The sequence below is a fragment of the Furipterus horrens genome, unplaced genomic scaffold (assembly GCF_987537825.1).
Source record: "Furipterus horrens unplaced genomic scaffold, mFurHor1.1.pri manual_scaffold_4, whole genome shotgun sequence".
Classification (NCBI taxonomy): domain Eukaryota; kingdom Metazoa; phylum Chordata; class Mammalia; order Chiroptera; family Furipteridae; genus Furipterus; species Furipterus horrens.
This window is the reverse complement of record NW_028327174.1, coordinates 13,866,641-13,894,417: the sequence shown is the minus strand read 5'-3', so window position 1 is coordinate 13,894,417 and position 27,777 is coordinate 13,866,641. Positions and strand designations below refer to the sequence as shown.

Genomic DNA, 27,777 nt, shown 5'->3' with positions numbered 1-27,777 from the left:
TGAGGGGAATCTGGAGCAGTGTTTTACTGGGGGGGGGGGCATTCCTGAGAGGCAGGTGGAAGAGAGAAGAACAGCCAATATCTAAGCCCCTCGAACACCTGCAGGTGAGGTGTGTATTTACACTGATGTCCTGTAGCCGTGGTTCTTCGTGTGGTCTGGATCCCTCTGAAGCCCTTTCAGGAAGTCCTTGAGGTCAGAAATATCTTCATCATACTAAGATCCCATTTGCCCTTTTCATTCTAATTCCTTTGCAAGTCTACCATGGAGTTTTCCAGAGGCTGCGTACATGACAAGCGATGTTGCGACAGAGAATACAGAAAAGATACGGGCTGCCTTTTATTAGGACAGTCATTAAAGAGAATTACAAACATTATATAAAGCAATGCCACTCTTCTTACTAATTAAAAAAACTGTAAATAAATTATGTTTAACAACATTTAAGACATGTAATACCTTAAAATGTTTAAAGTTTTTTCTTAGTTTTAATTTTTAATATGCTAACTTATAAATAAATCCCATTAACCAAAGCTCTTCGGGGTCCTAAATAAGGTTGTAAAGGGATCCTGAGACTAAAAAGTTTGAGACCTCCTCTTCTATATCAGCTACTGTGATCAGCAGCCACTATTTCTGGCAGATGTAATTGGAAGAGAAAGTGGGGAACATTTTTTTTCTGTGTCCTTATTCCATCTGTATTCTCCTTCCTTACATTGCCTGGGGGAGCTACCTTCTACTGTCTATTCTATTTATATTTCAGGTGGGAAATGACTTACCTGGAGTTGAATGACGGCAACTTCACTTTTAAGTTAGGTTAAAATTTAAAGATATCATGTTTAGTTCTAGGGTCAGCTGAATGCTTCAGTTGCCTACGTCTTACTGATTTTACAGTTAAAAATGTTCAGGCTCACTCAGAGCTTTCTTTGTAAAGTCTCTGCACTGGTTGATATAATTTGACTTTAACCTTGGATCATCTGATACAGAATTTCAGTACAGAACAGATTATAAACATTGTTGAAGGGAATATGTGGCTTTTCAGCATGACAATGCTTTTTTTTTTTTGGTCTAGTAGATATGTTGGGGGAGGTTGTTACAAGAACTGGTGGTTTTCTTTTAGGTAGCCAGTGATGTGTTCTGGCACCATCTGTACCAAGTACAAGCAGATAAAATGAGGCTGAGATTTAATACAGTTACTTTCCGGAAGAACACCTAGCTGCGTTTATTAATTCTTTCAAACCAGGAAGTCAGCTTTATGCTCTTTGAGACTAACTAGATAATAATGCTGGTTATCTGAAGATGATACTGATCCATTGATCTGGATGTCTATTATTACCAAATTGTTTTTCCCCCCACAGTGTCTTGTGTTGAAGGAGGATCCTCCGCCATAATGCCAGTTGATGAATACTGGCTGTGTTTCCCAGCCTCCCATGTTAGACCTTTTGTACAGCCGGTCAGGGTGATGCAGTCTTGTCCCCACTGTTGCTGGTTTCCAGGTGTTCTGCCTTCCAGCCCTGGGCCATCTTGTGTACCTGCTGTGCTGCCAAGGGGCAGCCACAGAGCTGCGCCGCCTCCTCCTCCTCCTCCTCCTCCCCCCTCCACTCCACCCCCTTCCACACCCCAAGCATCCTGTGCTACTGACCCCAAGCTCTGCCTTTCACCCCCTACATCTGATGGTAGGCAGGAGAAAAATATACAGTCTAGGCCGGTAAGTTTGGGGGCTTTTTTTGTATGATGGTTAAAACTTGACTTTTAAAAAACTTTTTTTTTTGATGCTCATTAACTTTACCAGTCATTATCTCATGTTAGCACAGATTTCTGTTTTAATAAAAGGTAACAATAAATATTATCACCAAATGAACTAATATGAATAACCCATGAACATGGACAATGGGGTCAGGATGGACTGTGGGAGAAGGGGTGGGCTGGGTGGGGGGTAGCAATGAGGGAAAAAATGGGATAATTGTAATAGAAAAACAATAAAAATAAAAATTAAATATATATTATTACCAAAACAGTATTCAAACCTAATATGAAATGATAAGTAATGTGTCTAAAAACTAGGGGACTGAAATGATTTCTTTAAATTAAAAAGCTATTCAGAGGAGAGGGGGATATGAGGGCACTAAAAAAATTGGAAAAAAATACAATAAAAAATAAAAAATAGAAGTATTCACCATAAAAAAGGAAAATTAAAAATCTAACAGATTATAAAGCCTGTTATGTGCTGGGTACATGGAAACAAAATAATAAATATAGTATTGGAGGCTTTGCATATAAGAAATGAGCTCTTTAGAGTCGTGTGTATTTATTTATCCCCCCCTTTTATTATGCAAAAGCAAGGACTTTTACATTTAAATTTGTATGCAGGTATGTGCCAATTCATGATTTAGTACTGAATTTCTAGACTTTATGTCTTACCTAAAAAATGCAGAACCCCCTTGAGTATTTGGCTAATCTGTTTTAATTGCTATTTCCCAGGCCCCTATCATCATCTGAGACCTTCGCCCACTCATTATTCTTTGACTAGAAAGTCAGGCTAATTGACAGATTGTATCAATGATTCTATTAAAAACATGCACTACAAATATTGTAAAAACCGAATTTAAAACCTGGTTTAAAAATGCTAGGATAAGAAAGGGCTGATGAAACTTAATTTAGGCCTAAACTGGCTTTGTTGGGCCATCAGGACCTTCTGTATGTGACACTTCAAAGTAGCTCTCTGTGACGGGAGGTGGTTGAACACTTCCACTTGTGTGCTGTAAGAGAAATCAAATGACATTTTTTCCTTTGAAAATTCCTTTTGCTTTTCTTCAAAGAAAGGTTTTCTCACAAAACTTCTCAGACATTGCTGCTTTTAAGTCAAAGTGTTTTCCCTTTCGTTGTTTTTCTTCTTTAGGCTTATCAGGAGGGCAGACTTCAAAGGCTACTGAAAATGAACGGCTCTGAGGATCTTCCTGGCTCCTATGACTATGACCTCATCATCATTGGAGGGGGCTCAGGAGGACTGGCAGCCGCCAAGGCAAGGCTCCCTGTGTGTTGTCAGGGTTGCGACAGCTCTCCAGATGCTCTGGGGGACTTGTCTGAACCACTCTTGTCACATTTTGCACATTCACCTGGGCAGAACATGTTAAGGGGACCACTTCATAAATCATTTTTCCATGTTCTTTACATGAAAGGACTGGGCCCAGTATTTTGGGATGCATTTTCATTCCTTTTTAAGCTTGGTTGATTTTTCAAATATCATAAAGGGGTTGTATGGAAATGGGTTGAAATTAAATTATTTTTATTCTTAATAAATATTCATATTTTTTTCACTTTGATTTCACGATTCACAATGCCTCCTCCCCAACAGAAGGATGGAGAGCAGTTGGATTTTTTAAATTTAATAAAATGATTTGTCTCTTGTGTTCATAAAGTGAGCCAAGAGAACAACCACTAACTGTGGCCTGGAGGTGATGGAGGGAGGAAGGAATGAGGCTCCCAGCCGTGAGTTCAGATACATGTTTCATGTGTCACGAAGCCCACGGAACTGTCATTCTTGCTGAAGAGGCTTTTTAAAAGATGAGGTGCTTATTCTCCTTTGAGATGTAGCTTGTGGAGAATCAGTCAAGGTGGATTTGAATGAAGCTGCTCAAATTAGGAGCAGGCCAATATCTGGTTTCAAGTAGTGCTTCTCCAATATTCTGCATGGAACCAAAACTTAAACGTACTTAAAAATATTATAGGATACAGACTGAATCAAGGGTTGTAGACTCTCAGTAAACCTGTTTTACTGGCTACTTAAAATTTGCTTAGAAATAGTCATATGTTTTTCAGATGATTGCTTAATTTGTTACTAGTTGAATGGGATTAGGTAAAAGGATGCTAGGGTTTCCAGCTGATGGACAATTTCCTAACTGTAGTCTGCATGTTCTTAAAGCTACCCTTATGATTATCTAAGTATTACTTAATATTTTCTTGAAGTAGCACTAATTATATGAAATTCCCAGGTATTAATAACTGGTTACTAGTTATGCTTTAGGCATTGTAGCCTAATAAAAATAGGATAGATTTTTAACATCCCATTCCCGGTCTATCCTGTTAACCTTTCCAACTCATTTTAATTATTTTATTTTCCAGGAGGCAGCCAAATATAACAAGAAGGTGATGGTCCTGGATTTTGTCACACCCACCCCTCTTGGAACTAGATGGGGTAAGCTTTTCAAATGTTTTACAAGTGAATTTGTAGGAGCAGGTTTTTCCTTGGTATTCATTTAAGTGGCTCCTAAAGCCCAATTATAAAAAAACAAAAACATGTACCTCTTTTATGCTAATTTAAAGTAGACTCCAGTTAAATGTTAAAAATTTAAGTTCTGCTCTGGCCAAGTGGCTCGGTTGGAGTGTCGTCCTGATACACCAAAAGGTTGACGGTTTAATTCCTGGTCAGGCCACATAGGTAGGTTGTGGGTTCAATCCCTGGTCAGAGTGGCAACCGATTGATGTTTCTCTTGAACATTGATATCTCTCTCTCCCTCCCTCTTTCCTTCCCTCCCGTCCTCTCCTCCCTCCTCTCTCAAATAAAAAAACAAAACAAAACATATTCTTGGGTGAGGATTTTTAAAAATGCTCATATATTGAGGCCTGCGCAGATCCCAACCTGTTCGTGGTTTGGAGTTGCTATCTGCCTCATAAAGCAAAGTAGAGGGTTTTTCTTCTGGGAAGACTAAGTGGTCTTCTCCTCTGAGAAAGCCTTCTACACAGTTGGTTTTGAATCTTTCAGGAATAGGAAGGCAAGGATCAAGGTATCGTGAATTTGGGTTTTCATTCGAGGCAGAGAGAGAAGATAGTGGTTATAACCAGAAAGTCCAGAGTAGGGTGTAGTTACCTCCAGAACTCGTCACTGTTAACCCTGCCTGGGCTTCATGATAGTCATGGAGGTTGATTCCTTGATAATAAAATACTAATAAAAATATAGTTTATAAAATGCTCATATACACCAAATTTTATATATAGTTTTGGACGCCCTAGAGTCCAGTTATGCTCTGCTTCACAACCCATTTATCAGGTAGTTCTGCTCAAAGATTCAATGGCGAGTATTTCAATTTCTGGCAGTCAATTGATTTTGAATCTTTGAAGTATGTGGAAATTGTGGAAATTTGCTCATTTTTGTATTTTTTTTCAGATGGCTCTGTTTGGTATATAAGGCTGTCTGAACTTAGAAATGTCACAAGACTTAGGAATAAACTTGTATAAACAGTATTGTCTACATTAAGGGTTCATAGAATGATAATTATCGTGGACCTCTTTCTTTGAAGGACTGTAAAGCAGGCCATTAACTGATCTCTCAATGTATTGCAGGTCTCGGAGGAACATGTGTGAACGTGGGTTGCATACCGAAGAAACTGATGCACCAGGCAGCTTTGTTAGGACAAGCCCTGCGAGACTCTCGAAACTATGGATGGAATGTCGAGGAGATTGGTATGGGGGAAAGCTGTGGTTTCGTTTGTACTTTGGAGGGGTTTGAACTCTGATCTTTCAGAACGTCATCCATTTCTATGAGACTAGCAATAAATAACCTGGAAGTTGTTTTCATTGTTTACGTTTTTAATGGATAAAATCACTGCAGTTATCCTGTGTTAGGGGGCTGAATAGCTATTATGGTAAGAACAGATATTGCACTTGGGGCATCTTTCTTTCATAGAAAAACCAGAATTCTTTCAAATCAATTGTCATAAATAGAGAGAGTTTCATAGAACAGTACAAGTTACATTTATTTTCTTTTGCAGCTGTGCATTTTTCTTGATCCGAAGATGTCTGTTTCATGAGCTGGTATTTTGAGGGTGGAAGGATGGCTTGCTTGTGAGGAGAGAGAGGATCGCTAGTCTTGGTCAGATTAAAAATACTGAGAGTACACTAGAAACGTTGAGGAGGAATCTTTTGACTTTACAAAGTAGATTGCACTATCTGGTGGGCGAAGAACATGAGGACTGGCATAGCTTCATGGCTAATTAATGGCCTAGGTCACTGTGTCCTTGAAGTATGAAACGCCAGCCCCTATCTGATTCTAGTTTTGAAATCTATGGGTTATGGGACAATTGAGGGAAAATCTTCCAACCAGTAGCTAGCGGAAATTATTTCGTGGCTGTTTTTTTTTTTTAGTTTTAACTGATATTTTATTATTAAAAAAAGAAAAAGCAAGACATTAATACATGCTTTGAAAAAATTTGCTTCCACTCAAACTGTTCGTGCTTCCTTTATTGATTCTTTTCTTTCTCATTTAAAATCAACAGTACTTTCTTTTTTCAAATCTGGAATCTTAGAAAATCAGTTACTTTAAAAGTTTTCCTGGGGTTATACCTCTTTTCTCAGACTCTTAGAAGGCTGCTTTCTGGGTCTTTAGAGTCTTAAAAAAGATAAGAGATAATTACAGGCCTCTGCTGAATGTGAATTTTAATAGGACCAATGGCGCCGAATTCTAATAGACTGTAATCAGGTGGGTGGTAAAATAACTTGGTAAATTTGATAAGTCTTCTTTCCAGCAAAAGAATATTTCTGCTGCTGTCATGTAACAGTAATAAGTCTCTACAGTCATAGTCCACATCTGTACATTAAAACCAGCAAAAACTCCCCAAATTTCACGGGGTTTTAAAACTTGAAGTTATTTATTTGTCTTATTTGTCTGTCTTTACAAAAATTATTTATCCAACCAACTTAACAGTTTTCCCTCTTTTGTGTTTCTTCCCCCTTTCCAGATTTTAAGGTAGAAATATATAGTTTTCTATTTTTATACCTTTCACTTCTTGCATTTGTCAGCAGCAGAAGCAATCCCACAGTCTTTAATGAGAGTCTTTAGTGGTGCTCTCTGGTTAAATCCTTCCCTCCTTCCCTCTTCCCATATCAAGCCGGGTGGGTTTTTTATCTACGCTTTTCTCTTTAGCTCTTGGGTCTTCTGAAGGAAGCCAGGCCTAGCTGTGAGAACCAAGCTGGGTTTGTAGCAGTGGCCTGCCAAGCCTGCCAGGATCCACCACTGAGGGAGCAGTAGCTAGCTCCCTCCTTTTTGTGCTTAGATGATTGTGGTGAAGAATCAGTGGATGTAGGCACATGTATATGTCTTCAGATCTTAAAGGAAGAAGGAAACTTGGTTTAGTTTTCAAATGAGAAACCGCTGGAGGCTGCTGATTGATGTTCCCGTGAAGCCTTACTTTGCATTTTTCAAATAGAAACACATCTAATCTCGTGTCCTTCAACAAAAAGCAGTGCTCCAGTATTCTGGGGAGACTGTCTTCTCTGACACTGCAGCTGCATAGCTCCCAGCTGGTGAGGGAGGAAAGGGACCTGGGCTAGGCAGCACCGCTGAATCTGCCTGGTGACCGGGGAGTGACAGGTCTGGGGCCCAACCTGTGATCTGCCTTTTCCCTAAAGCTTCAGATGGAGAATGTACAGAGAAAGTCTCAGGCCTTAAAAAAATTGCTTGAGCTCAGCCGTGTAAACTAGATGGACGGGTGATCCTTTCTGGAAGATTTATGGGCTTTATATTTTTTTCAGACTTCTCTAATTCTCCTATGCTCAAAATTAAATATACCTTTTAAATATTAAGTATTTTGGAAGTTTTAGAATCCTATTGTCAATACAAAGGAAGCCAGCTTGCCCTTGCTAGAGTGGCTCATTGGATTTAGCCCTGGCCTGTGAACAGAAAGGTCACCACCAGTTTGGTTCCCAGTCAGGGCACTGCCCAAGTTGTGAGCCAGGTCCCCAGTTGGGGGCGAGGCAACTAATTAGCGTATCTCGCATACATTGATGTTTCTCTCTCTTTTTCTCCCTCCCTCCCCCTCTCTCTCAAAGTAAACAAATAAAATCTTAAAAAATAAACACACACACACACACACACAAAAGCCAGCTCATTGGTTTGCAGTTGGGGGCTTGCAGTTTGGGGATACATTCTCCTACCACACTCCTGGTATCTGTGTCTGCCACTGTATGAGTGTGTGGCCTTGGGCAAGCCACCCGTCCTGCATTTCCCTGTGTACATAATAGAACTAATTTGTGCCCCTTCAGGTGCTTTGAAGTTCACACGGAAAGTGCGGGAAGATGTTAGAGATTAGTTCTGCTAGTCTGATTACTGTTGTCAAATCTAAGGGCGTGGCCGGGCTCTCTGTCGTGGGCTGGGGGCAGAGGAGGGGCAGCAGTGCTGGCTTGAGATCCAGTCGCTGTGGTGGGCACAGAGCGCACCCAGGTGACACGCAAGTCCTGCCTGGCCAGCTCGAGTGTGCAGTCCAGAGGCGCAGCACCGGATTACAACTGCTTTGTCTTTTCTCTTGTGCAGTTAAACATGACTGGGGAAAAATGACGGAAGCTGTACAGAGTCACATTGGCTCTCTGAACTGGGGCTACCGGGTGGCTCTGCGGGAGAAGAAAGTCACCTATGAGAATGCATACGGGCAGTTTGTCGGTCCTCATAGGATTAAGGTAATTTTATGACAGCCTGAGTAGCTTTTCTGGTTGGTTTGTGTTAAGCTTTGGGTGGAGGTCAGGCAGGAAAAGAGAAGGTGATTATCCTAATGAAAGTAATAGCCACTGTGACCCCGAGTTTCCAGTGTGGTGATTTTGCCATCACATCTTATGGGGCTTGCTTTTGGGGTGTGGTAGAGGTCAGAGTACCAGATTCAGGGCCAGACTACTGGATTTGAGTCTTGGCTCTGTCACTTACTAGCATTGTGACCTTGAGAAAGTCCCCTAATTACTCAGAGCCTTAATATTGCTTATGTATTACCAGATTTTTATGAGGATCAAATTGGACAGTGAGGTGAATGGCCTTTATGAACTGTAAATTCTATGAGATAGCAACTTTTAAAAGCTGACATATTGGTTTCTTTGTAGGCAACAAATAACAAAGGCAAAGAAAAAATTTATTCAGCAGAGAGGTTTCTCATTGCTACTGGTGAAAGGCCACGTTACTTGGGCATCCCTGGTGACAGAGAATACTGCATCAGTAGGTAAGGACAAAATTTTGGGAAAGAAAACCCCATTGTAGATTTATGGTTTTGCTTTTTTCTTCAAACCCATTTTGTCTACTTCCTGGAACATAGTGAATTTTTTTTTTTTTTCCATAATTTGGCCCAAAGGGACAGAAGGTGGGGAAAAAGAGAAAGGGAAAATCATTTTAGGCAAGAGCACATTTAAAAATTCAAAACTATAAACACTGGTCATCTTACTACCCAGAATTTACATCACTACTAACATGTAGATACATGCTTATATTGAAATTTATATATGTGTCAGTATATTTTATAAATGTATAATGTAAAACCAAATGAGGCCGTGGCCGGGTGGCTCAGTTGGTTGGAGTGTCATCCCAATACACCAACATTCTGGGCTTGATTCCTGGTCAGGACACAGACCTAGTTTGTATGTTTGATCCTTGGTCCAGGGTCTGTTTGGCAGGCAGCCAATCGATGTTTCTCTCTCACATCGAGCTTTCTCTCTCCCTTCCTCTCTCTCTCAAATCAATAAACATATCCTCGGGTGAGGATTAAAACAAAACAAAAACCAGATGGATAGTCACAAACAGTTTGTAAATGATACACACGTACCCACGTAGTTTTTGCAAAACCAGGATCATCTAGTGCCTTACCCTTTAACATTTGCAGTGCGGACACTAAAAAAGTTACAGATGGCAGACGGTTTAGATCTATCAAACCCTAGTCCCTGTTCATTATTGTTCAAATGGTCGCAACGTCAGTGTAGACCGACCTTCTGAAGTGAGTGAGCAAACAGGAAGGTTTTGCTGTGAGATTTCATTTTGCACATGAAGTGATAATACTGGTGACATTGTTTTTCAGATGTTTTAAATTACGAAGACACGGAGACAGATTGTTGATAAATATGTCCTCTTGGATGCTTTTTTCCCCAGGATTTTCTGATTGTGTTATAAATTATTCTTTTTTCAGGCCTTTTTTGGGGTTGAGAAAAAATGATTTTTTTTTTTCCTTTGTGTCTCAACTAGGGCAGCTCAGATGATAGCTGTCGTCTCTGTGGTCTTGAATAGGCTCCTTTCTCTTATTTAAAAAAATTCATTTTCAAACGTGCTTTCGTGATCACTCATGTCTTCCATATTCTTCACTTGACTAGAAGATTTTGTCAGATTTTACTTTTTATAGTTGGCTATTATATTACAAAAACAGTATGTCAGGCATTTTGGCTGTGAGCTGGATTACCGTCAGAAATTACAGTTTTCTGTGCTTGGCCAGCATAGCTTGAGCTACTCCCCAAGCAACTGAAGTGGCAAGAAAGGTAGAGTCTTAAGACCCTATAAAAACTTATCATATGTGTGTAGCTAATTAAATGTTTTAAATCTTAAAAGTGTCTTGTTAAGAAAGTAGAAATATTTACTTTGACTTGGTCATTATTCATATGTAAACATTTTTCTGTTTTTTTTATTTCCCTTTTTTTACAAAAATTTCTTTCAGTGATGATCTTTTCTCCTTACCTTATTGCCCCGGTAAGACCCTGGTAATTGGAGCATCCTATGTCGCTTTGGAATGTGCTGGATTTCTTGCTGGCATTGGTTTAGATGTCACTGTTATGGTGCGGTCCATTCTCCTTAGAGGATTTGACCAGGACATGGCCAACAAAATTGGTGAACATATGGAAGAGCATGGTATCAAGTTTATAAAACAATTTGTACCAATAAAAGTAAGTGGAATTGCCCCTAAGTTTATTTATTCTATATTAAGGTTAAAGGTTAGGACAGAGAGTTGGGTGGGTGATAAAAGCATTCTTCCAGCATTATAAACCATTAGAAATGCTATAATTTCTCAATTGTGTGATATTGATGTATAAACTTGTACCTGCCTACCACCTAAATAGCTTTGTTCTTAATTGTGGAATAATAATTAATTTCCTTCTCTACTTTCTTCCCTTTGGTTCTCTTTTGTTTAATGCTTCTCTTTATGCATGCCTTTATTATCTTAGGTCTGTTTTACTTTGTTTCTTCATATATACCAGTGATTTAAAATTTTTTCCCATAAGACATTTCTCCTCAGGATATATGGTATAGTGAGTAGATACAGTATATAATTTTGTCTTCCCTGAAAACAATGATCTGAGTTTGTTATGTGGGCTGGCCTTTTTTGCTCATTTCATCTTCTCTTGAAAAGGCCGAATAATGTGCCAGAATCCAGCACTTGGTGTATATCCGATTAATAGTTTCCTTCAGTTTCCTTTAGTGCAGGTAAGGATGTGACCATTTTGTTAAAGTTAAGGAATTTTAGCTTTCATTTTTAAAAATTGCTCTGTGGGTTAGGTAGTTTCATTGCAGTGACCATGCATGAATCGCTTAATGTGGATAGAGCATGGAGCGTGGGGTCAGAGTGACCTGGATTTAATACAGTTCTGCCATATTTTTGCTATATTACTTTGGGGGAATGACTTAATCTCTCTGAGCTTCAGTTTCTTCTATAAAATTGGGATGATAATAGCGCCTATCTCAGTTCCTGTGCTGACCACGTTAGCATACAGTTGTAAGGACAGTACCTGGCTCAGAGTGAGTCCAAGACGAATCTATTTCATAACATTTTTGTGAGGATTGAGTAACATTTCCTGAAAGTTATCAGTGTTTAATTGCTGTAGCTATTTTTTTAGAGAGTGGAGGTAATGTTTGCATTAGGACTATAATTAGAAAAAAATGCTATATGTATATGCTGCACTTACAGAAAACTAACATCTTCTTTATAAACATCTTAACATTTAGGGAGTTGTGGGCCCCTTTGAGAACTCGTGAAATAAACCCATGTCTGTGCACATAACATTTTGCTGGGGTTACTAGGGTGTCTGATCCCCCAGAGGCTGGTAGTGAATGCATGCTATATTATAAAGTGACTGAGTGGAAGAAGCCTTCTACAGAGAGGTGGGATAGAGTGCATTTTGAACAAAACAAAATATGAGCAAGATTCTATAGGGAGTCGGCAGCCGTCCGTCTCAAGAGACGATGGTGTAGCTTCTTAAGAGTCTATCTGCACCGCCGAGAATGGCAGTGCAGTCCGACTCGGGAGTGACACGGTATCTGTCTCCTCCCGTGTTGAATCGACATCTTGCGATGATGCTGGAGTATCCTCTCCAGTGAAGCTGAAGCTACAGAGCCTGGGCAGGGTGATATGGAGGGTCTGCTGTTGCCCATGCAGCAGACCCCCCCTCTCTTCGCAGCTGAAGGATCCAAGGGAAAGACGGAGTCAATACAGCTTGGCTTCAGGTGCGCCGCAGGAGTTGCCGGTGTTGACTACAACGTCAAACCGCCTTAGGGACTCCGGCTCCGGATTTTCTGTCGGGGTTTACTCCCTTAGCCTTTCCCCTGGAGAGGTATGCCGCAAGGCAGCGGAGGTTTTTTGGATTCAGAGTTTTCCTTCTCTGATGTGCCCTGACTGGAAGATCGAACCAGCGACACTTAGCTCGCAGGCCGACGCTCAATCCACTGAGCCAAACCAGCCAGGGTCTATAGGGAGTAAAATTGTTCTAATTGCAGAAATTGTTCTGGATACAGAGAAGGCACCAGAACTGAAAAGTGAATAATGCAGGAATGAATTAGAGGCGGGATGAGGCCCTTAATCATTTTAAAGGAAATCTAAGCCATAGAGCAATTCAACTTTTCCTTCAATTAAATAGGAAAGGCATTTCCAGTATGTTCAAAGGGACTTAACTGTACAAGAAAGGAAGGGAGTTCAAGAAGTTAATCTTTACTATCTAATTGATGTTGAAAATAAAATCGACCTTGACAGTTTTTCCATTCAGAGTGGTTGTATTTTAAAGGTAGGGTCGAAATTGCAGGTTACTTTCATGGATTTCTCCCAGTAAATATGTCACAGAAACCCATGATTTGGCTGTCACTCAGAGAAATCAGGGGTTCACTACATTCTTGCAGAAGCCTCCAGGCAATGGGGTTTCTCAGCCATTGTTACCCAGTCTGTAAGTTACCGCTGACACCTGTGTGTAGTGCGTTAGTACGTTTGATCTCATTTGGCACAGCCTGAGTGCCGGGGCTGCTGGTTTCCTCCCTACATTCTTAAGTTATGATAAACACACACACCCCCTTGTCCACTATGGTTTTTAGGGCTTTTAGTTGTTACCTGTATCATGACAGACTTATCCCCTGTCTGTCCTTTGTAGACAAAGCTGATCGTCTGTGATCAAAAGAAAACCTCTGAATTTGGGCAGCAGTGGCTCTCCAGGGGATTAGTGGTTCTGGGTGATTTACACGACAGTGAGTCATCAGTTTGACTTCAGGGATTATACATAGTCTGCTTTCTCCGGCGGCTTTCCCTTTCCCTTTTCTCTCTGAATTCTGCTTAAGAACATTAAGCAACGAAAAAGGTGGATAATAAGAGAATCACAGCATCCTAATGATGTTAAAGGGAGGGAGGGAAAGGGGACATGAAAGGCCTTTCAAACCAGATTTTGTGTTTTAACTGGTGAGCCAGACAGGAAGAGAGGACATAATTCACCTCGATGTATGTCATTATTGTGGAGTAACGCTTCCCCACTTTTATAGGTTGAACAAATTGAAGCAGGCACACCAGGCCGACTCAGGGTGGTAGCTCAGTCCACCAACAATGATGAAATCATTGAAGGAGAGTACAATACGGTAAGGAGTGGACCTAGGCCAGTACTTCCTTAGAAAGCAAATAGTGTGCTTTCTGGAAATTTGCTGGGTACTTAAAATGGCTGTTTGCTGTTTCTAAGATCATTGGTTCTGATCCCATTCTAATTTGTGATATTGTAATTTGTTTTAGTACCGGGATAGCTTCAGATTTCTCCACTGTAAACTTAAAATATTATTTCTCAAACGGCTGTAAGAAAGCATCAGCATTTTTAGAAGAGCTAGGATTTCTCTGTTCCATGTTCTTTCCTTTCAGTTCCCCAGCCCACCACTTTTAATATTTTAAATAACTGCATTCAGTCGTAGGCTATGCTGTCTTTGTCTTTACTCTTGTCTAGATTTATTAAGGAATTGTGAACCCCTTTTTTCTTAATAAGAAATGGAGAAAGATTTCTGCTATATTATGTTTAAAGGATTTTTTTTTAAGATTGTAATTTGTTTAAACTCTTGCATTATTTTCTTAATGAAATATTTCTTTCCAGGTCTGGATGAATCAGATTGGCTTAATAAGCAGAAAAAATAATGATTAAATAACTCATGCAAAGCCTTTTTGCTAATAGTCACTGTATATTAATTTTTCAGGTATTGCTGGCAATAGGAAGAGATGCTTGTACAAGAAAAATTGGCTTAGAGACTGTGGGGGTAAAGATAAATGAAAAGTAAGAAAAAAAATCTTTCTTCTATCTTATTGGATACTATTTCAGGTACTCCTAATATTGATTAATACTGGAGTTTTAGATTTTTAAAGTGATGTTTTTATCATGGAGAATTCCCCTTTTGAGCTCAGAAAAAATATTTTAGTGCCACTCACAGTATTTTGTTTGCTTTTTTATTTTATTTTATTTTTTTCTTTTCAAAATCTAAATGAGAACTGTAATGGGTTGCTTTTTGTTTCCTCACTGTATATGTGTACAGAAAAAGATGCAGCCCCCAGTTAATTGTAGGTGTGTGCGTTAGCTTCATTAAATATGTAGATTTTGAAGCATGTTTAAAGCTTCCAAGTGTGAGGATCACTAGAGTGGTCACTACATTTCTAGTGACAGCTGCAAGTATGAAAACTTTTATTTCTCCAAGGGTTTTCAAAGTTAAAGTCCTTTGCACTGTAGCCCTGCACTGGACAACGGAGACTCTGGTGTCTGCTTGTGGGAGCAGCAAGGGGTATTTCCCAATATCGCCTTTCTTACATCCAAGTAAAAGCATGTGATGTGAATGGCAGTCTCCCTTGGAGTAAAGGCAAGCTGTTAATCCTGCAGGAATCACATTTATGCAGGAGAAGAGATTTCTAATCTTACTGTGAGAATTATTTTTTCTTCATTTTTTTTGTAATCTGCTAGCCTGTTTCCAGTTCTAAGGTGCAGATTTCATATGTTAATAGCTAACATTTATTCTGTACTTACCATGAGCCATGGGCTATTGTGGTGAATGTTTTATACACATTCTCATTCAGTCCCCACAATCCCTTACGGTAGGTAGATGACGGTGTTCTTTTTCTTTTTAGTATTTTTCCCTTTAGCATCATTCCCATTTACACAGGTAGGGAGATGAGGCTTAGAGAGATGGTGAGTAGCTCTCCGGAGATCACAGAGGTAATCACAAACAGAGCTGGTTATTACAATCTGGAATTCTTATTCTGAAGCACTGTGTTCTCGCTTCCCCATTCCAGGGTTGCTTAATAATTTTCTTATTCCTTTAGTTTTCAGAACAGCAGCGAGAATTGTCTCTCAACTTTCACTTCCTCTGAGTTGTTTTGTTTTGGTAATACTTTAGAACTTTGCCCTCAGCTGGAGTCCCGATTTGTGGCTTCTTTGGGATAAAGGGGATTTTGTTCTGCTTAATTAATAATGGTAATTAATGATGATTTTTAACCGAGTGGAATTTGCAGGACTGGAAAAATACCCGTCACGGACGAAGAGCAGACCAACGTGCCGTACATCTATGCCATCGGCGACGTGCTGGAGGGGAAGCTGGAGCTCACCCCGGTGGCCATCCAGGCCGGGCGGCTGCTGGCCCAGAGGCTGTACGCTGGCTCCCGCGTCAAGGTGCGTGTCATGGCCGTCACCCAGGGAAACACCGCTCTTAATCACACTCCCGGTTCTCCGGTTGGGGTCACTAGGGAGGTTTTCCGGGTCTGGAATATCTTAGTTATTGCGACGATGGCACCCTAGATGTGCTTTATTTTATTAGCTGAATTCCAAACGACATTGTTAAGGGTGCTCAACCTTTGTGACTTTATTATGAAAATGGCCACTCTTAGAATTACAGTAAGAATAAAATGAGCTTGATTAATCACATTTCAGCACTATTACGTTTCGTATACTCATAATGATTGCTTTTTCTATCGATTATATTATTAAGAAATCTTTTTATGGCACCTTTTAGGCTATGTAAAAGGATTTGGGGATCTAGGTAATAATGTCTGTGTGGAGCTGCTTAAACCAGTATTCAGACTTTAGTTCCCTGTTGTTTCTAAAAATAGGTCTTCTGCTCTTGGAATGTTGAATGTCTTATGTTACTATTTTAATGTGGTTTTTAAAAGTCAGTGTAGGAAATTGAAACTCTTAGATATGTTTCATGACCCCAATTATTGAATGCATGTCTGCTCATGGTGACTCTTTGGCTTTTGTGTTTCTTTTTTTAAAAGTTTATTTTAGCTGGGGCCGGGGTGGAGGGGTGGAGGTGAGGAATGGGGAGTGACTATTGATGGGTGTAGAGTTTCTTTTTTTGGCTGATGAAATTTTCTGGATTATATTGTGGTAATAGTTGCATAACCACTGAATTAGAAACTTTGAAAAGGTGAATTTTATGGTATGTGAATTAATATATACAATTTTAAGAAGGGAGGGCGAGAGGGAGGAAAGGAGGGAAAGAAGGGAGAAAGGGAACTCTTTGACTAAGAGTTAATACCCAAGGAAGAAACAAACTTGGAATGGGGTCGGGATAGGGCTCCACAACACTAAAAGAAAGTGTTTATTTTTACCTTCATTTTTTGGAAGCTTTTTTACTGAATATAAATTTCTAGATTTACAGTGTTACTTTAAATATTTTAATGATTTTGACCATTGTCTTGTGGTTGCATAGGTTCTAAAGAGAAGTGAACTAATGTTTTTATCTTTGTTTCTCTTAAATTATTTTTAGCAGTTTGATTACTGCATGTCTTGGCACGCTTTTCTTTATAATTATTCTGATTGTGGTTTGTCCAAGACTCTTGGATTTATCTGTTTATAGTTTTCATCAAACTTGGAAAACTTTCAGCCATTTGGTTATTATTTTTTAAGATTTTATTCATTTTTAGACAGAGGGGAAGGGAAGGAGAAAGAGGAACAGAAACATTGATGTGTGATTGCCTTTCTCACGCCCCCAATTGGAGACCTGACCCTCAACCCAGGCATGTGCCCTGACTGGGAATCGAACCTGCGACCCTTTGGTTCGCAGGCCAACCCTCAATCCACTGAGCCACACCAGCCAAGGCTCATTTTTTTTTTTTTTCTATCTTCCCTTGTCTTTATTTTCCTTTAGCCTCCAAATAATGAGTGTTGGTTCACTTGATATTATCCCATGGGTCTCTGATACGTTGCTCCTGTGTCCCTCCCTGCCCCGTCCCATCTCAGTGCTTTCTTTTCTTAGAGAACCTATTAATAATGTCTTCAAGTTCACTGTGATTTTTTTTTCCTTCTGCACTGTCTTGGGCTGTTAATCCCAATCTGTGTAGTTGGTGCTTCAGATAGTTTTTTTCATTTATTTAAAATAAATTTTCCTTTTTTTTCCTCAGCAGGTCCATGTTTTCTCCTATACCTTATTAAATAGACAGAACATATTTATAATGGCTCTTTTAATGCCCTCTGCTAATTCCATCTTTTTATCCAGTGTTTGTTTCTATTGATTGATTTTTCTCACAGTATTGGTTCACACATTCCTGCTCTGTTGCATGTCTGGATACTGTTGGATGCATGCAGATGTTGTACCTTCTACACTGTTCGGTGCTGGGTTTTGTTGAGTTGCTTTACACAGTGTTGGACTGCGTACTGACAGCCCTTCAAGTTACATAGGATTAGTTCTGTCCCTTTGTAACTTGCTTTTGAGCTTCTTTAGGGTCTGGCAACAGCAACCCGTCATCTAGGAATTTAGTTTCGCTACAAAATTGATGCCCTTTGGAGGTCTCTACTCCGTTCCTCTTACATGATGAATTCTTTCCTCACTGGCTAACAGGAAGTATTTCCCGTCATGTTATAGCTCTGGTCATTTTGGGGCTCACTGCTTTCTAGGGGTTCTTTCCTCACCCTTGTCCTTTCCTCTGACACATCGAGAGTACTCGGCCCAAACCTCAGGAGGACCTGACTGCAGCTCTCCAAGTTCTCCTTGTGTAGCTTCGCCCTCCTTGTGGGGCTCCGCCCTGTAGCTGTGGTCTAGTGTTGCAGGTGTTGCTTCGTATTTGTCTGGTTTCCTAGTTGTTCAAAGCCCGGAGGTGAATCTGGTCCCTAATATACCATTATGGCTGTAGCGGATGTCTGCCTTTACTTTTGAATCAGAATTCCAAAGGTTTATGTTTTTCTCAGAGGAGAAGGATTGTATTTATTATTTCTAGAGGGACGCACATTTGAGGATTTCACCCTACTGTTTTAGAGAGTGAGAATTCAATTGCTCATATTTTAAATGCACAATGGTTCGCCTCCATGGGCAGATGTGACCGGGTAGGTTTTTGCCAAATAGCATTTACAAACATATTTTGCATTTACATAATAACAGTCTTCACAATTCACATCAGCATGTTAAAGGCTCTGAGAAATCTGGTAGTTGAGAGACCTATTTATTTGCTTAATACAGCATTTTACAACTTCTTTGTCTGCAGAATCCTTTTGTCATCTATGCCTATTAACATAAAATACGCTTTGGAAATAGTCAGAATCATTAACTTTTTTGTTTTTATGGTTTTCATTTCATCTTAATGGCTGCATAATATTGCACTGAGTGTATATACTATAGAACCACTTCCTTGCTTGTATTGTAAGGCTGCTCCAGTGTCGCCCCTATTGAGGAGAAGTAAGTACAGCATTGCTCAGTGGATGTGCGCGGCTTTTCATGTGTCCTGCTGTTACAGATGTCTAAGAGTGAGGTTATTGAGCCAAAAGGTATAAAGTATTTTGTATGACTCTTAGTAGGTATTACCTAGTTAATTTTTCAGACATCTATCAGTGTCTGTCCCCTATAATGAGACCATCAGCTTTGGGTACACTCGTACTGTTTTTGGCTGCTTTATGAAAGGGAGAGAAAGTATGTCTTTGTTGTTAACATCACGTGAATCATTTACTCATGACTTTAAACCTCTGCTAAAACTTCATCACAAAAGTTCATGGTTCTTGCGTAGTAGGTTTATATCTGGGATTGTGACTTCCCGTACTTCGGTAGAAATTTATTAGTCTGCTTGCCTCCCCTAATTTTGAACCCTTCTTGAATTATAATTTCTCTTGTCTCAACCCATGCCCATTTTGAAACAGTGTGACTATGAAAATGTTCCTACAACTGTATTTACTCCTTTGGAATATGGTGCTTGTGGTCTTTCTGAAGAGAAAGCTGTGGAGAAATTTGGGGAAGAAAATATAGAGGTAAGTTCTCTTTATTCCTATGTTAAGTTAGTATCACTATCTTTTCAAAATTAAAAATCATTTCAAGCTTACAGAAAAGTAGAAAAATAGTACAAAGAACTTTTTTATACCCGTTATCCAGATTCATGGATTAACATTTTGCCCATTTGTTTTTTACGTTTCATAGTCTCTATTTCTATGTGTCTGTGTGTATTTTTTTCCTCTGAACTAATTGTAAGTTGAATGCCTCTCTACTCCTAAATACTTCAGTATGTACTTCCTATTGAACAAGGACATTTTCTTATAAAGCCACAGAATAGTTATCATGTTTAGGAAACTTAATACTGATACAATACAGTATTCCCTCACTTACCGCGGGTATTATGTTCCAGACCCCCCTGCGAATTAGGAACCTTACATTTACTCTACACTCTTAAACCTACGGAACTTTAACAATATACATATACAGTATCACAAAATTCCGCGATATAGCAAAAAATCCGCGATAAATAATTAAATATAATATTTCTTAAAATTCTGCGATAAATGAACCGTGATATAGCGAGGGACTACTGTACTTCTATCTGATCTGCCTTCTATTTTTCTATTTTGTCAGTTGGCCAAATAATACTTACTACTTTTTAAAACCACTTTTACTGGTTTCTTTTCTTTCTTTCTTTCTTTTTTTTTTAATAAAATCAATGTCATTGGAAGTAAGAAAAACAGGGAAAAGTACAAAGAAAAAAATAAAAATTTCATTACATTTCTACTATCCATTAGATTTTTCCCTCTACCATTATCCTTTAATTTATACTAATTTTACCACTCACCTTTTATCACCTAGTTAAGGAAAATGCACACAAAGTACACTATTTTCTTATACACAAATAATGCTGCACAGTGTGACTGATATTTTTTCAATCATTTGGGAAAAGGTTTTAGTAAAACCTTCTAAAAGACCAGTTTTATGAATCAGTATGTTTTAGGACATGAGTTTATTTAAGATCTCTTACTAATTTTTTTATTATATCCATTTGTAGCAGCGTCTATTACCTTGGTCTATTACTAACACATTATTAACTTTTTACTGATTCTAAAAATAATAGTCCTCATTATAGGAAGTTTGAAAAATTAGGAAAATATAAAAAAGGAAATTTTAATTCATGAAGTGATAGCTGCTAATTAATATTTTGGCATATTAGTCTCTTAAGTATTTTTGTGTATTTTTATATATTATATGATGTATAATTTTCTGTAAGTACATATGCCTTAAATGTTTTCAAAAATAGGACTAAGTTATGTACACTTTTCTGTCCTACTTTGTAATTAATATTAGGTAATGAGCATTTCCCCCTAAAAACACCATTTCTAAAATGACTTGTGTACTATCCCTCTTAGGGATGCTATATAATACTTCTTATGGCATTCTTTATTAGGCTGTTTAGAGTTTTTCACGATTAATAGAATGGTGAACATCTTCATTATTCGTTATCTATTTCTCTGATTATTTTCTAAGAATAGATTTCTATCAAGGGGTATTTAAATTTTATGGTTCTTACTATACATTTCATATTTCTTGACAGACCATCTTTAGATTTTGTTTTATTAAAATTTCCACTTTTTTTTATTATAAGAGTAATACATTTGAGTAAGGGAAATAGGAAACAGTTACTCATAGAGTTATGTTTGTAACAGTAATTGTTAGCAATTGGGTGTAATTTTTTAAATTATCTTTTTTTCTGTATAATTGTGATACTTATGATACTATACGTTCAATTTGGTAAACCATATTTAAAAAATATTTATTTCTTTTTATAATATAAAAGAACACTTACTATAATATCTTCATAATCAGCATGTTTTTAAAAGGTAGCCAACCATATACAATATGTTTCAAATCGAGACTAGTAGTTGGAGGAGAAAGTAAATCCCTTTAGACATCTGGGACTTAAGTTTGTGAAATACTGATAAGGATGTCTGTCCTTCCATTTGCCCATCTTCGGCACGCCCTTCACTGCTTCCCTTCAGTTTTGGCAAACAATGCCAAAGGAGGAAATGTCTTTAGAAGCATTAAGCAAGAAAGCTAGGTAATTGCTATAATTGTTGCTGGCACTTGGTTTCCTGCTCAAAGTCGTCGTTCCTCTCAGGCAATGAGATAGTGTTGGTTTTTGGTTTTTTTAATCCATATGTTAATGCACGACAATAAGTATTGATATGGCTTCTTTCTCATTTGCTTGCTCTTTGCTGTTACTATGTAAGGATTACTCTTTGGAGCCTGGCATGTAATTATGGGATGAGCATATAGCAAAAGGATCTGACAGCAGGAGTTTAAAGTCATTTACTTTCTAACTGGATTCCCATTCCATGAATTTTATTGTTGTTGTTGTTGTTTTTTTAATTTTTGTTCTCAGTTCCAGTTGACATTCAATATTATTTTATATTAGTTTCTGGTGTACAGCATAGTGGTTAGACAGTTATATAATTTACAGAGTGATCCCCCAGTAAGTCTGGTACGCACATGGCACCATGCGTAGTTATTACAGTGTTATAGACATTTTCTGTGCTGAACTTCACATCCCCATGACTATTCTGTAACCACCAATTTGTACTTCTTAATCCCTTCACCTTTGTCACCCAGCCCACTAACCCCCTGCCCCGCTGGCAGCCATCAGTTTGTTCTCTGCATCTATGAGTCTGTTTCTGTGTGAAAGTTATTGTTTCATGGAAGTCTAATTACTGAAGAGCCCCCACTGTCTTTGTAGCACAGCTAGTGTTCGACAGACATGCTTCCTAAGATGGTGGGGTCTGACTGTGCTCTTACCTTCTTAGGTTTACCACAGTTACTTTTGGCCGTTGGAATGGACGATTCCATCAAGAGACAGCAACAAATGCTACGCAAAAATAATCTGTAATATGAAAGACAGCGTAAGTGCAATTCTCATTTAATCCTCTCCTTTTTCTTTCAAGTTCCAAACATTTATTAATCAGTGTCATTTATCCTTTCAACAACTTCGTGTGGTTTTTAATATGTGGCTCTGTTTTGATGACATGATCCGCATTGCATTCCTTTGCTGTTTTACCCGTCGGTCTCCCCAGAGCAGACATCCCGGGGCCAGGGCCGTGGTCACATGCTTGATCTCCCCTCGGCTCCCCTCGCACAGAGCCCTGCACCTAGCAGACAGGCAGTTAAACTTGCCGAGGGAAGGACCCAGAGGCACAGCTTGACAGCGCCCTTGGTGTGTGTGAAAGGGAACCAACTCAGTCGTCAGTTATCTAAAAATAATGACAAAATAGAAAAGAACAGGAGTAGTGTAAGTTTATATCCTGAAGCAGCCGGCACAAATGAGAAAGCGGTAATGGGAAGAGCTCTTAATTGGATTATTTTTTAAGTTGATGAGACAGAGAGACAGATGTCAGTTTGTTGTTCCGCTTATTTATGCATTCAGTGGTTGCTTCTTCTATGCGCCCTGACTGGGGATCGAACTCATAACCTTGGCGTGTCAGAATGATGCTCTTAACCAACTGAGTTACGTGGCCAGGGCCTTAATTGGGTTCTGATCTAAGATTTTATTGCTTGCTGCTACATGTAACAATTGGTAACGAAGGCCTGTGAGTAGACTCCTTGACCTCACAGTTTTTGTACTGACAAAGCAATTGAATAAATCATTGGGTTTCAAACTTTTCTGACTGCTGCCCCCTGCCCCATTTTATGTTGTAACCCTAGACACATGTATGTCTGTACACATACTCTTGTAAGTGTTGTGAATTAAATCTTAGAAAACTGGTATTTTTAACTTGGCTGGGATTTTACTTTAAGAAAAAAATGTCCTCAGTAAAAATATAAATGATACTGAAGAATCCGTATGTTAAAAGCCTAATAAACTTATAATTTTTATCTTGGATTTGAATATAATTAAGTTATATATCCTGTTTAGAAGTTACTGCTCTGTAAACAGTAGCATAGTAACTTATTACTTTTTGCAGAACCCAGGGTTATAGGAAAACCTGGATCATCTGCAAAAAAAGTTCATTATATATACAATTAATAAATGAATATACTAGGATAACCCATAATGAGTTATGTACAGTGGAGATAAAAATTTTAGATAGAGGGTTTTTTTCCATTTTAGACAAATTTTATTAAAAGTTTATTCATGTGAGTATATGTTAGTAATTGTGCCAGGGCATGTACTAGTTAATGGCAGAACTGGAATTCAGTCCCAGACAAGGTAGATTCCATGCTATTAACCATTACCCCCTGCCTGTGTAGTCTTTTGTAGTCCTGCCCCAGAAGTAATGATCTTAACCTTGGAGAGTCTCACCTGTTCATATTTTATGTTTGTGCTTGTGATGTGTCCATAAACTGTGTACGTTGTGGTTTAATTGAGTGGTATCCTCAGCTAAAGAGAGGCCTGCAACTTGTTTCTAATCTCATTTTTAAGATTTATTGATATTATTACATGTATATCTAGTATGTTTTAAGACCTAGTATGTACTTTGTTTATCCATATACTCAACCCTTGATTGTCAGGATGAATAATGTCAGTACAACACAGAATATGTTACAGCACTTTGGCAACAGAAAGACTTTCCTGATTGCTTTCCATAGAGGGATTGAGCCTCAGATAAGGCTCTGCAGCCACAGCCTGAGCCGCTGCGTCTGGTATGAGGAGCCTGGGCGAGACGGTCTGGCTCAGTCAGAGTCGGCTCTGAAAGTCTGAACAAGGGAATGAATCAGATCTCTCTGGTCTTGGCAGAGTTTTTCCTGAGTTTGGGATTTAGAGTTTATCGAAAATAATTCCCACACAGGTATTTCAGAGTTGCTAAACATTTTTCTGTTGCTTTCAAAAATGGTTTCAGATTGGAAGGGACTTAAGTGTCCTTGTGCTATCTGCCCCCCAGACCTGAGTTAAATGAACTTTGATTTGATCGAACGCTCTTAAATGGTGCAGCTCTCACAGATGGTTTATCTGGAGCTTTGAGACAACCAGACAGAGGAGAGGGGGACACAGCTGCCCTTTGACAATATTTCTCAGGACATTTTGTTGCTCCCGGAGTTGCAGACAGTTTTGCTTTTAATGTTTCCCCTCGTCATCACTCATGGCCAGCTCATGTCCCCTCCTTCTTGCCTGATGGGACCCCACACTCTGTATGGGCCCATCTTCAGCCTCAATAGCTTTTAGCAGCAAACATTAATACGAGGATAAGTCTTTGGCCATCTCTGAATGGGGTTTTCAGATTGGGCTGGGAAAATACTCCAGGCCCTTAAGCGGGGAAAAAGAAATGAGTGTAACTGTATTACTTTATTTTATATCTTAGGAACGTGTTGTGGGCTTCCACATACTGGGTCCAAATGCTGGAGAAGTTACACAAGGCTTTGCAGCCGCGATCAAGTGTGGACTGACCAAAATGCAGCTGGACAGCACCATTGGAATCCACCCCGTCTGTGCAGAGGTGGGTCACCTGCACCTGCATAGCTCTGCACAGCATCACCAGGCTTACGAGTGGCAGATCTAGGGCTCTGATGCTAGTGCTCTTTCTACTGTGCTCCAGCTACTTCTGTTCCCCCTGTCAGCCAATTAATGAGTGAGACTATCTCCAAAGAAGGCCTTGTCTCTAGAACCCATATTTTCCTCTTTCAAATGGATAGTACTGTCATGCTATTCAGTGGTAAAAGCCATGAGAGTGATTTATAGAGATGTGCCTTAAATCTTCTACTTATCACGTCTTCTAAAGTGTTTTTATGGCAGTCAGTTAATAATGCCATTCACACCCAGAAAGAGCTTCAGTACTGGTTATCCCAGAGCTACCTCGAGGCCAGATGATTGTGTGCCTCTTTAGCTTCTGGTATCAGAGAATGAGATTTGAAAATGATGCCTTTAAAAAATTAGGCACATGACAATAGAGTTGGACATTGACCACTCTGGGCCTCTGGGTGTCAGTGTTTCTTCACGTTTGTCAGTGATTATTCAAGAGTTGAATGTTATGATGCTTACTATTAACTACAGATTCTGTATCTGTTGGAGAACTTGGTGAAGATGGGGAAGAAGTATCTCATACCAGCTCAAGTACGGAGTTGAAATTACAGCTGTTGTCTGGCCACCATAGTCAGTGGTTTCCACGGTGTACCTTGTGCTTGCACACAAGCGCATGCGTGCGCACACACACGCACACTCCTGCCAGATTGCATTCAGCAGCCTGCTGACTCGTTGGTCTCTGTTCTTGACTGCCCTTATACAACTGAGCTCTTTGCTGAGTGTGAAATGTCAGCTTCAAGACCTGGGAAAATATTTTCGTTCTTTTGCTTTGCTGTATTAGAGACAGTGTCCTCCTCTAAATTATTATGCACCTGGCTGAGGTGGTAGCATAAAACATTAACATGTTCGTGATTAGGGCATTATTCATAGAACACTGCTGTCTTGTGAACTAAAACTAAGCAAAAAATATAACAAAAATTGAAAAGAGTCTAGATTAATGTTCTTAAAGAATGTGCTGTAGTAAGCTTTGTAATGACTAAGACCGTTACTGTCTGCCTAGGGAAGGAGCCAATTAACTTCTTTTTTCTTTCTTTTTATTTTTTCAAAAACACTTTTAATGAGTTTGTTAGTTTTCTAGGGCTACCATAAAAAGGTACCACAAACTGGGTGGCTTAGACCAACAGACTTATTTCCTCACAGCTCTGGAGGCTAGAAGTCTGAAATCGAGGTGTTGGCAGGGCCATGCTTTCTCTAGACGCTCTAGAGAAGAATCCTTGCCCCTTTGAGCTTTTCATGGTTGCTGGCAATCTGGTGTTCCTTTACTTGTAGATGCATCCCTCCTGTCTCCGTCTCCACATGGCCTTATCTCTCTCTCTCTCTCTCTCTCTTTCTGTGTGTGTGTGTGTGTGTGTGTGTGTGTGTGTGTGTGAAACTTCCCTCTTATTATAAGGGCATCAAGTCATTGAATTAGAGCCCACTCTAATCCATTACAATCTCATCTTCACTTGGTTACATCTGCAAAGACCCTATTTCCAAGTCAGGTCATGTTGACAGGTACTGGGGCTTTGAACTTGAACATCTCTCTCTGGGGGACTTAGTTCAGCCCACAACAGTAAGTATATGTAAAAATCGTGATGCCAGTCCAAGATACTTAAAGGCTACCACGGTCATCTCCAATGTGAATGAAAAGATAACTTTCCAGTCTACATATGTGTGTCTAATTTTTTAATCTGAGTTCATCTTTCATTGGGCTGGTTAGAACAGTGCCAAGGACTGGGCTCCTGCCCCGCTCCCCGGGTAGTGTTTGTTGTGTTGTGATTCAGGCTGTGGTGCGCCGGCCGCATGTGGCAGGGTGGCTGCCAGCTGGGCAGAGATTGTGAAGAGGCAGGACGTCTGCCTGGATGCCCTGCCTGTGGGGAGGCCATCCAAAGTTGGATCTCCATGGTATACTGGGCACATTTGGGAACCTCCTTTTTTTTTTTTTACCTCTGTGCATCTCCATCTGTTGGTTCTGCTCAATGACTTTGAAGCTCAGAAGCTAATTTCCACTGCATTGATAGGGCTTTACAGCCCCCTCCCTTTTTTCCCAAGCTGGTGGCTGATTAATGAGGTAGAAAGTTGGGTGCTCTCTCCCTCTGAGCACGTTTGCTGTGCAGCGATGTCCACGGCCCTATGCTAGGCGCTCAGGAATGCAGCAGGGATTTGAGATGCAATTAAGAGCAGGGAGGCAGATGGGTGAGGTGCCAATCACAGTTCAGTGTGTCAGGCCCGAGGACAGAGTCATAGTATCAGGAGGTGTTTAGAGTAAGGAACTGGGGCAGGGTGGTTGAGGGGGAGCTTGCCTACGACTAGAACATGTTGGTGTTAGCTAGTCACAGGGAACACCAGATCAAAGGCCTTGGTGGCAGCAAGCTTGGCTCATTCAGAGAACGAAAAGACCCTCAAAACTGCTGTAGCTTGAAGGGCTTAGAGAGAAGTTAAAAAACAAAAACAAACCAAAAAACCAAACATTTATATGTAAACACACACAGAGACGAACTGGAGGAATAAGCAGAACATGCATGGCTCTGTAAACCGGGATGCAGGGTATTCTGACTTTGTCCTGAGGCATTAGGATTCAGCTGAGAGGAGCTTAAAGCTGGGGCATTGCATGATCAGATATGGTATTGAGAAAACTCACGCCTGCTCCACTGAAAAATGGGCTGAAGGAGGCACGTCTAGAGGCAAGAATGGGAGCCTAAACTGGGGTGGCGGCAGTGGAAGTTGAGAGGAAACATTGAAATAGGAAACAGAGTTGATAGCACTGGCCAGCTGTTTGGGAATGAGAACGGGGACGAGCTGAGAATGATTCGTATTTGTGGCCTGAAGTGGGACGCGAGGATAGAGCGGGTCCGAGGGGAGAGCACCGACAGGAGCACTGGTGTTTAGGAGGCTTCCTGGGTGTGTCCCGCTCTCTGCTCTGTGTGTATTCACTTATTTAGTCCTGAGATGATGCCCATTGGGTAGGTGGCAGCGGCGTCTCCATTGAACAGGGGAGGACAGAGAGGTGGAGTAACTTGCCCACAGTTACTGACTTGGAAGTGGCAGAACCGGATTCGAA

At 39.8% G+C, this 27,777-nt stretch overlaps 1 protein-coding gene across 4 annotated transcripts in view; it reads left to right on the top strand.

Annotated features, from left to right (window-relative positions):
- Positions 1-27,777, top strand: part of TXNRD1 (thioredoxin reductase 1) — a 51,005-nt gene that overhangs the window by 15,634 nt on the left and 7,594 nt on the right. For 3 of the 4 annotated variants that reach the window (XM_090272583.1, XM_090272585.1, XM_090272584.1), the window contains exons 2-13: positions 2,891-3,013; positions 4,114-4,186; positions 5,332-5,451; positions 8,297-8,439; positions 8,851-8,966; positions 10,440-10,665; positions 13,514-13,606; positions 14,204-14,280; positions 15,504-15,660; positions 19,114-19,221; positions 22,030-22,125; positions 24,520-24,654. In XM_090272583.1, coding sequence (XP_090128709.1) covers positions 2,927-3,013; positions 4,114-4,186; positions 5,332-5,451; positions 8,297-8,439; positions 8,851-8,966; positions 10,440-10,665; positions 13,514-13,606; positions 14,204-14,280; positions 15,504-15,660; positions 19,114-19,221; positions 22,030-22,125; positions 24,520-24,654 — 1,431 coding nt within the window. In that variant the 5' untranslated portion in view covers positions 2,891-2,926. Of the gene's footprint in view, positions 1-1,353; positions 1,665-2,888; positions 3,014-4,113; positions 4,187-5,331; positions 5,452-8,296; positions 8,440-8,850; positions 8,967-10,439; positions 10,666-13,513; positions 13,607-14,203; positions 14,281-15,503; positions 15,661-19,113; positions 19,222-22,029; positions 22,126-24,519; positions 24,655-27,777 lie in introns of those variants that run through there. The other variant, XM_090272586.1, reaches the window with a different exon arrangement.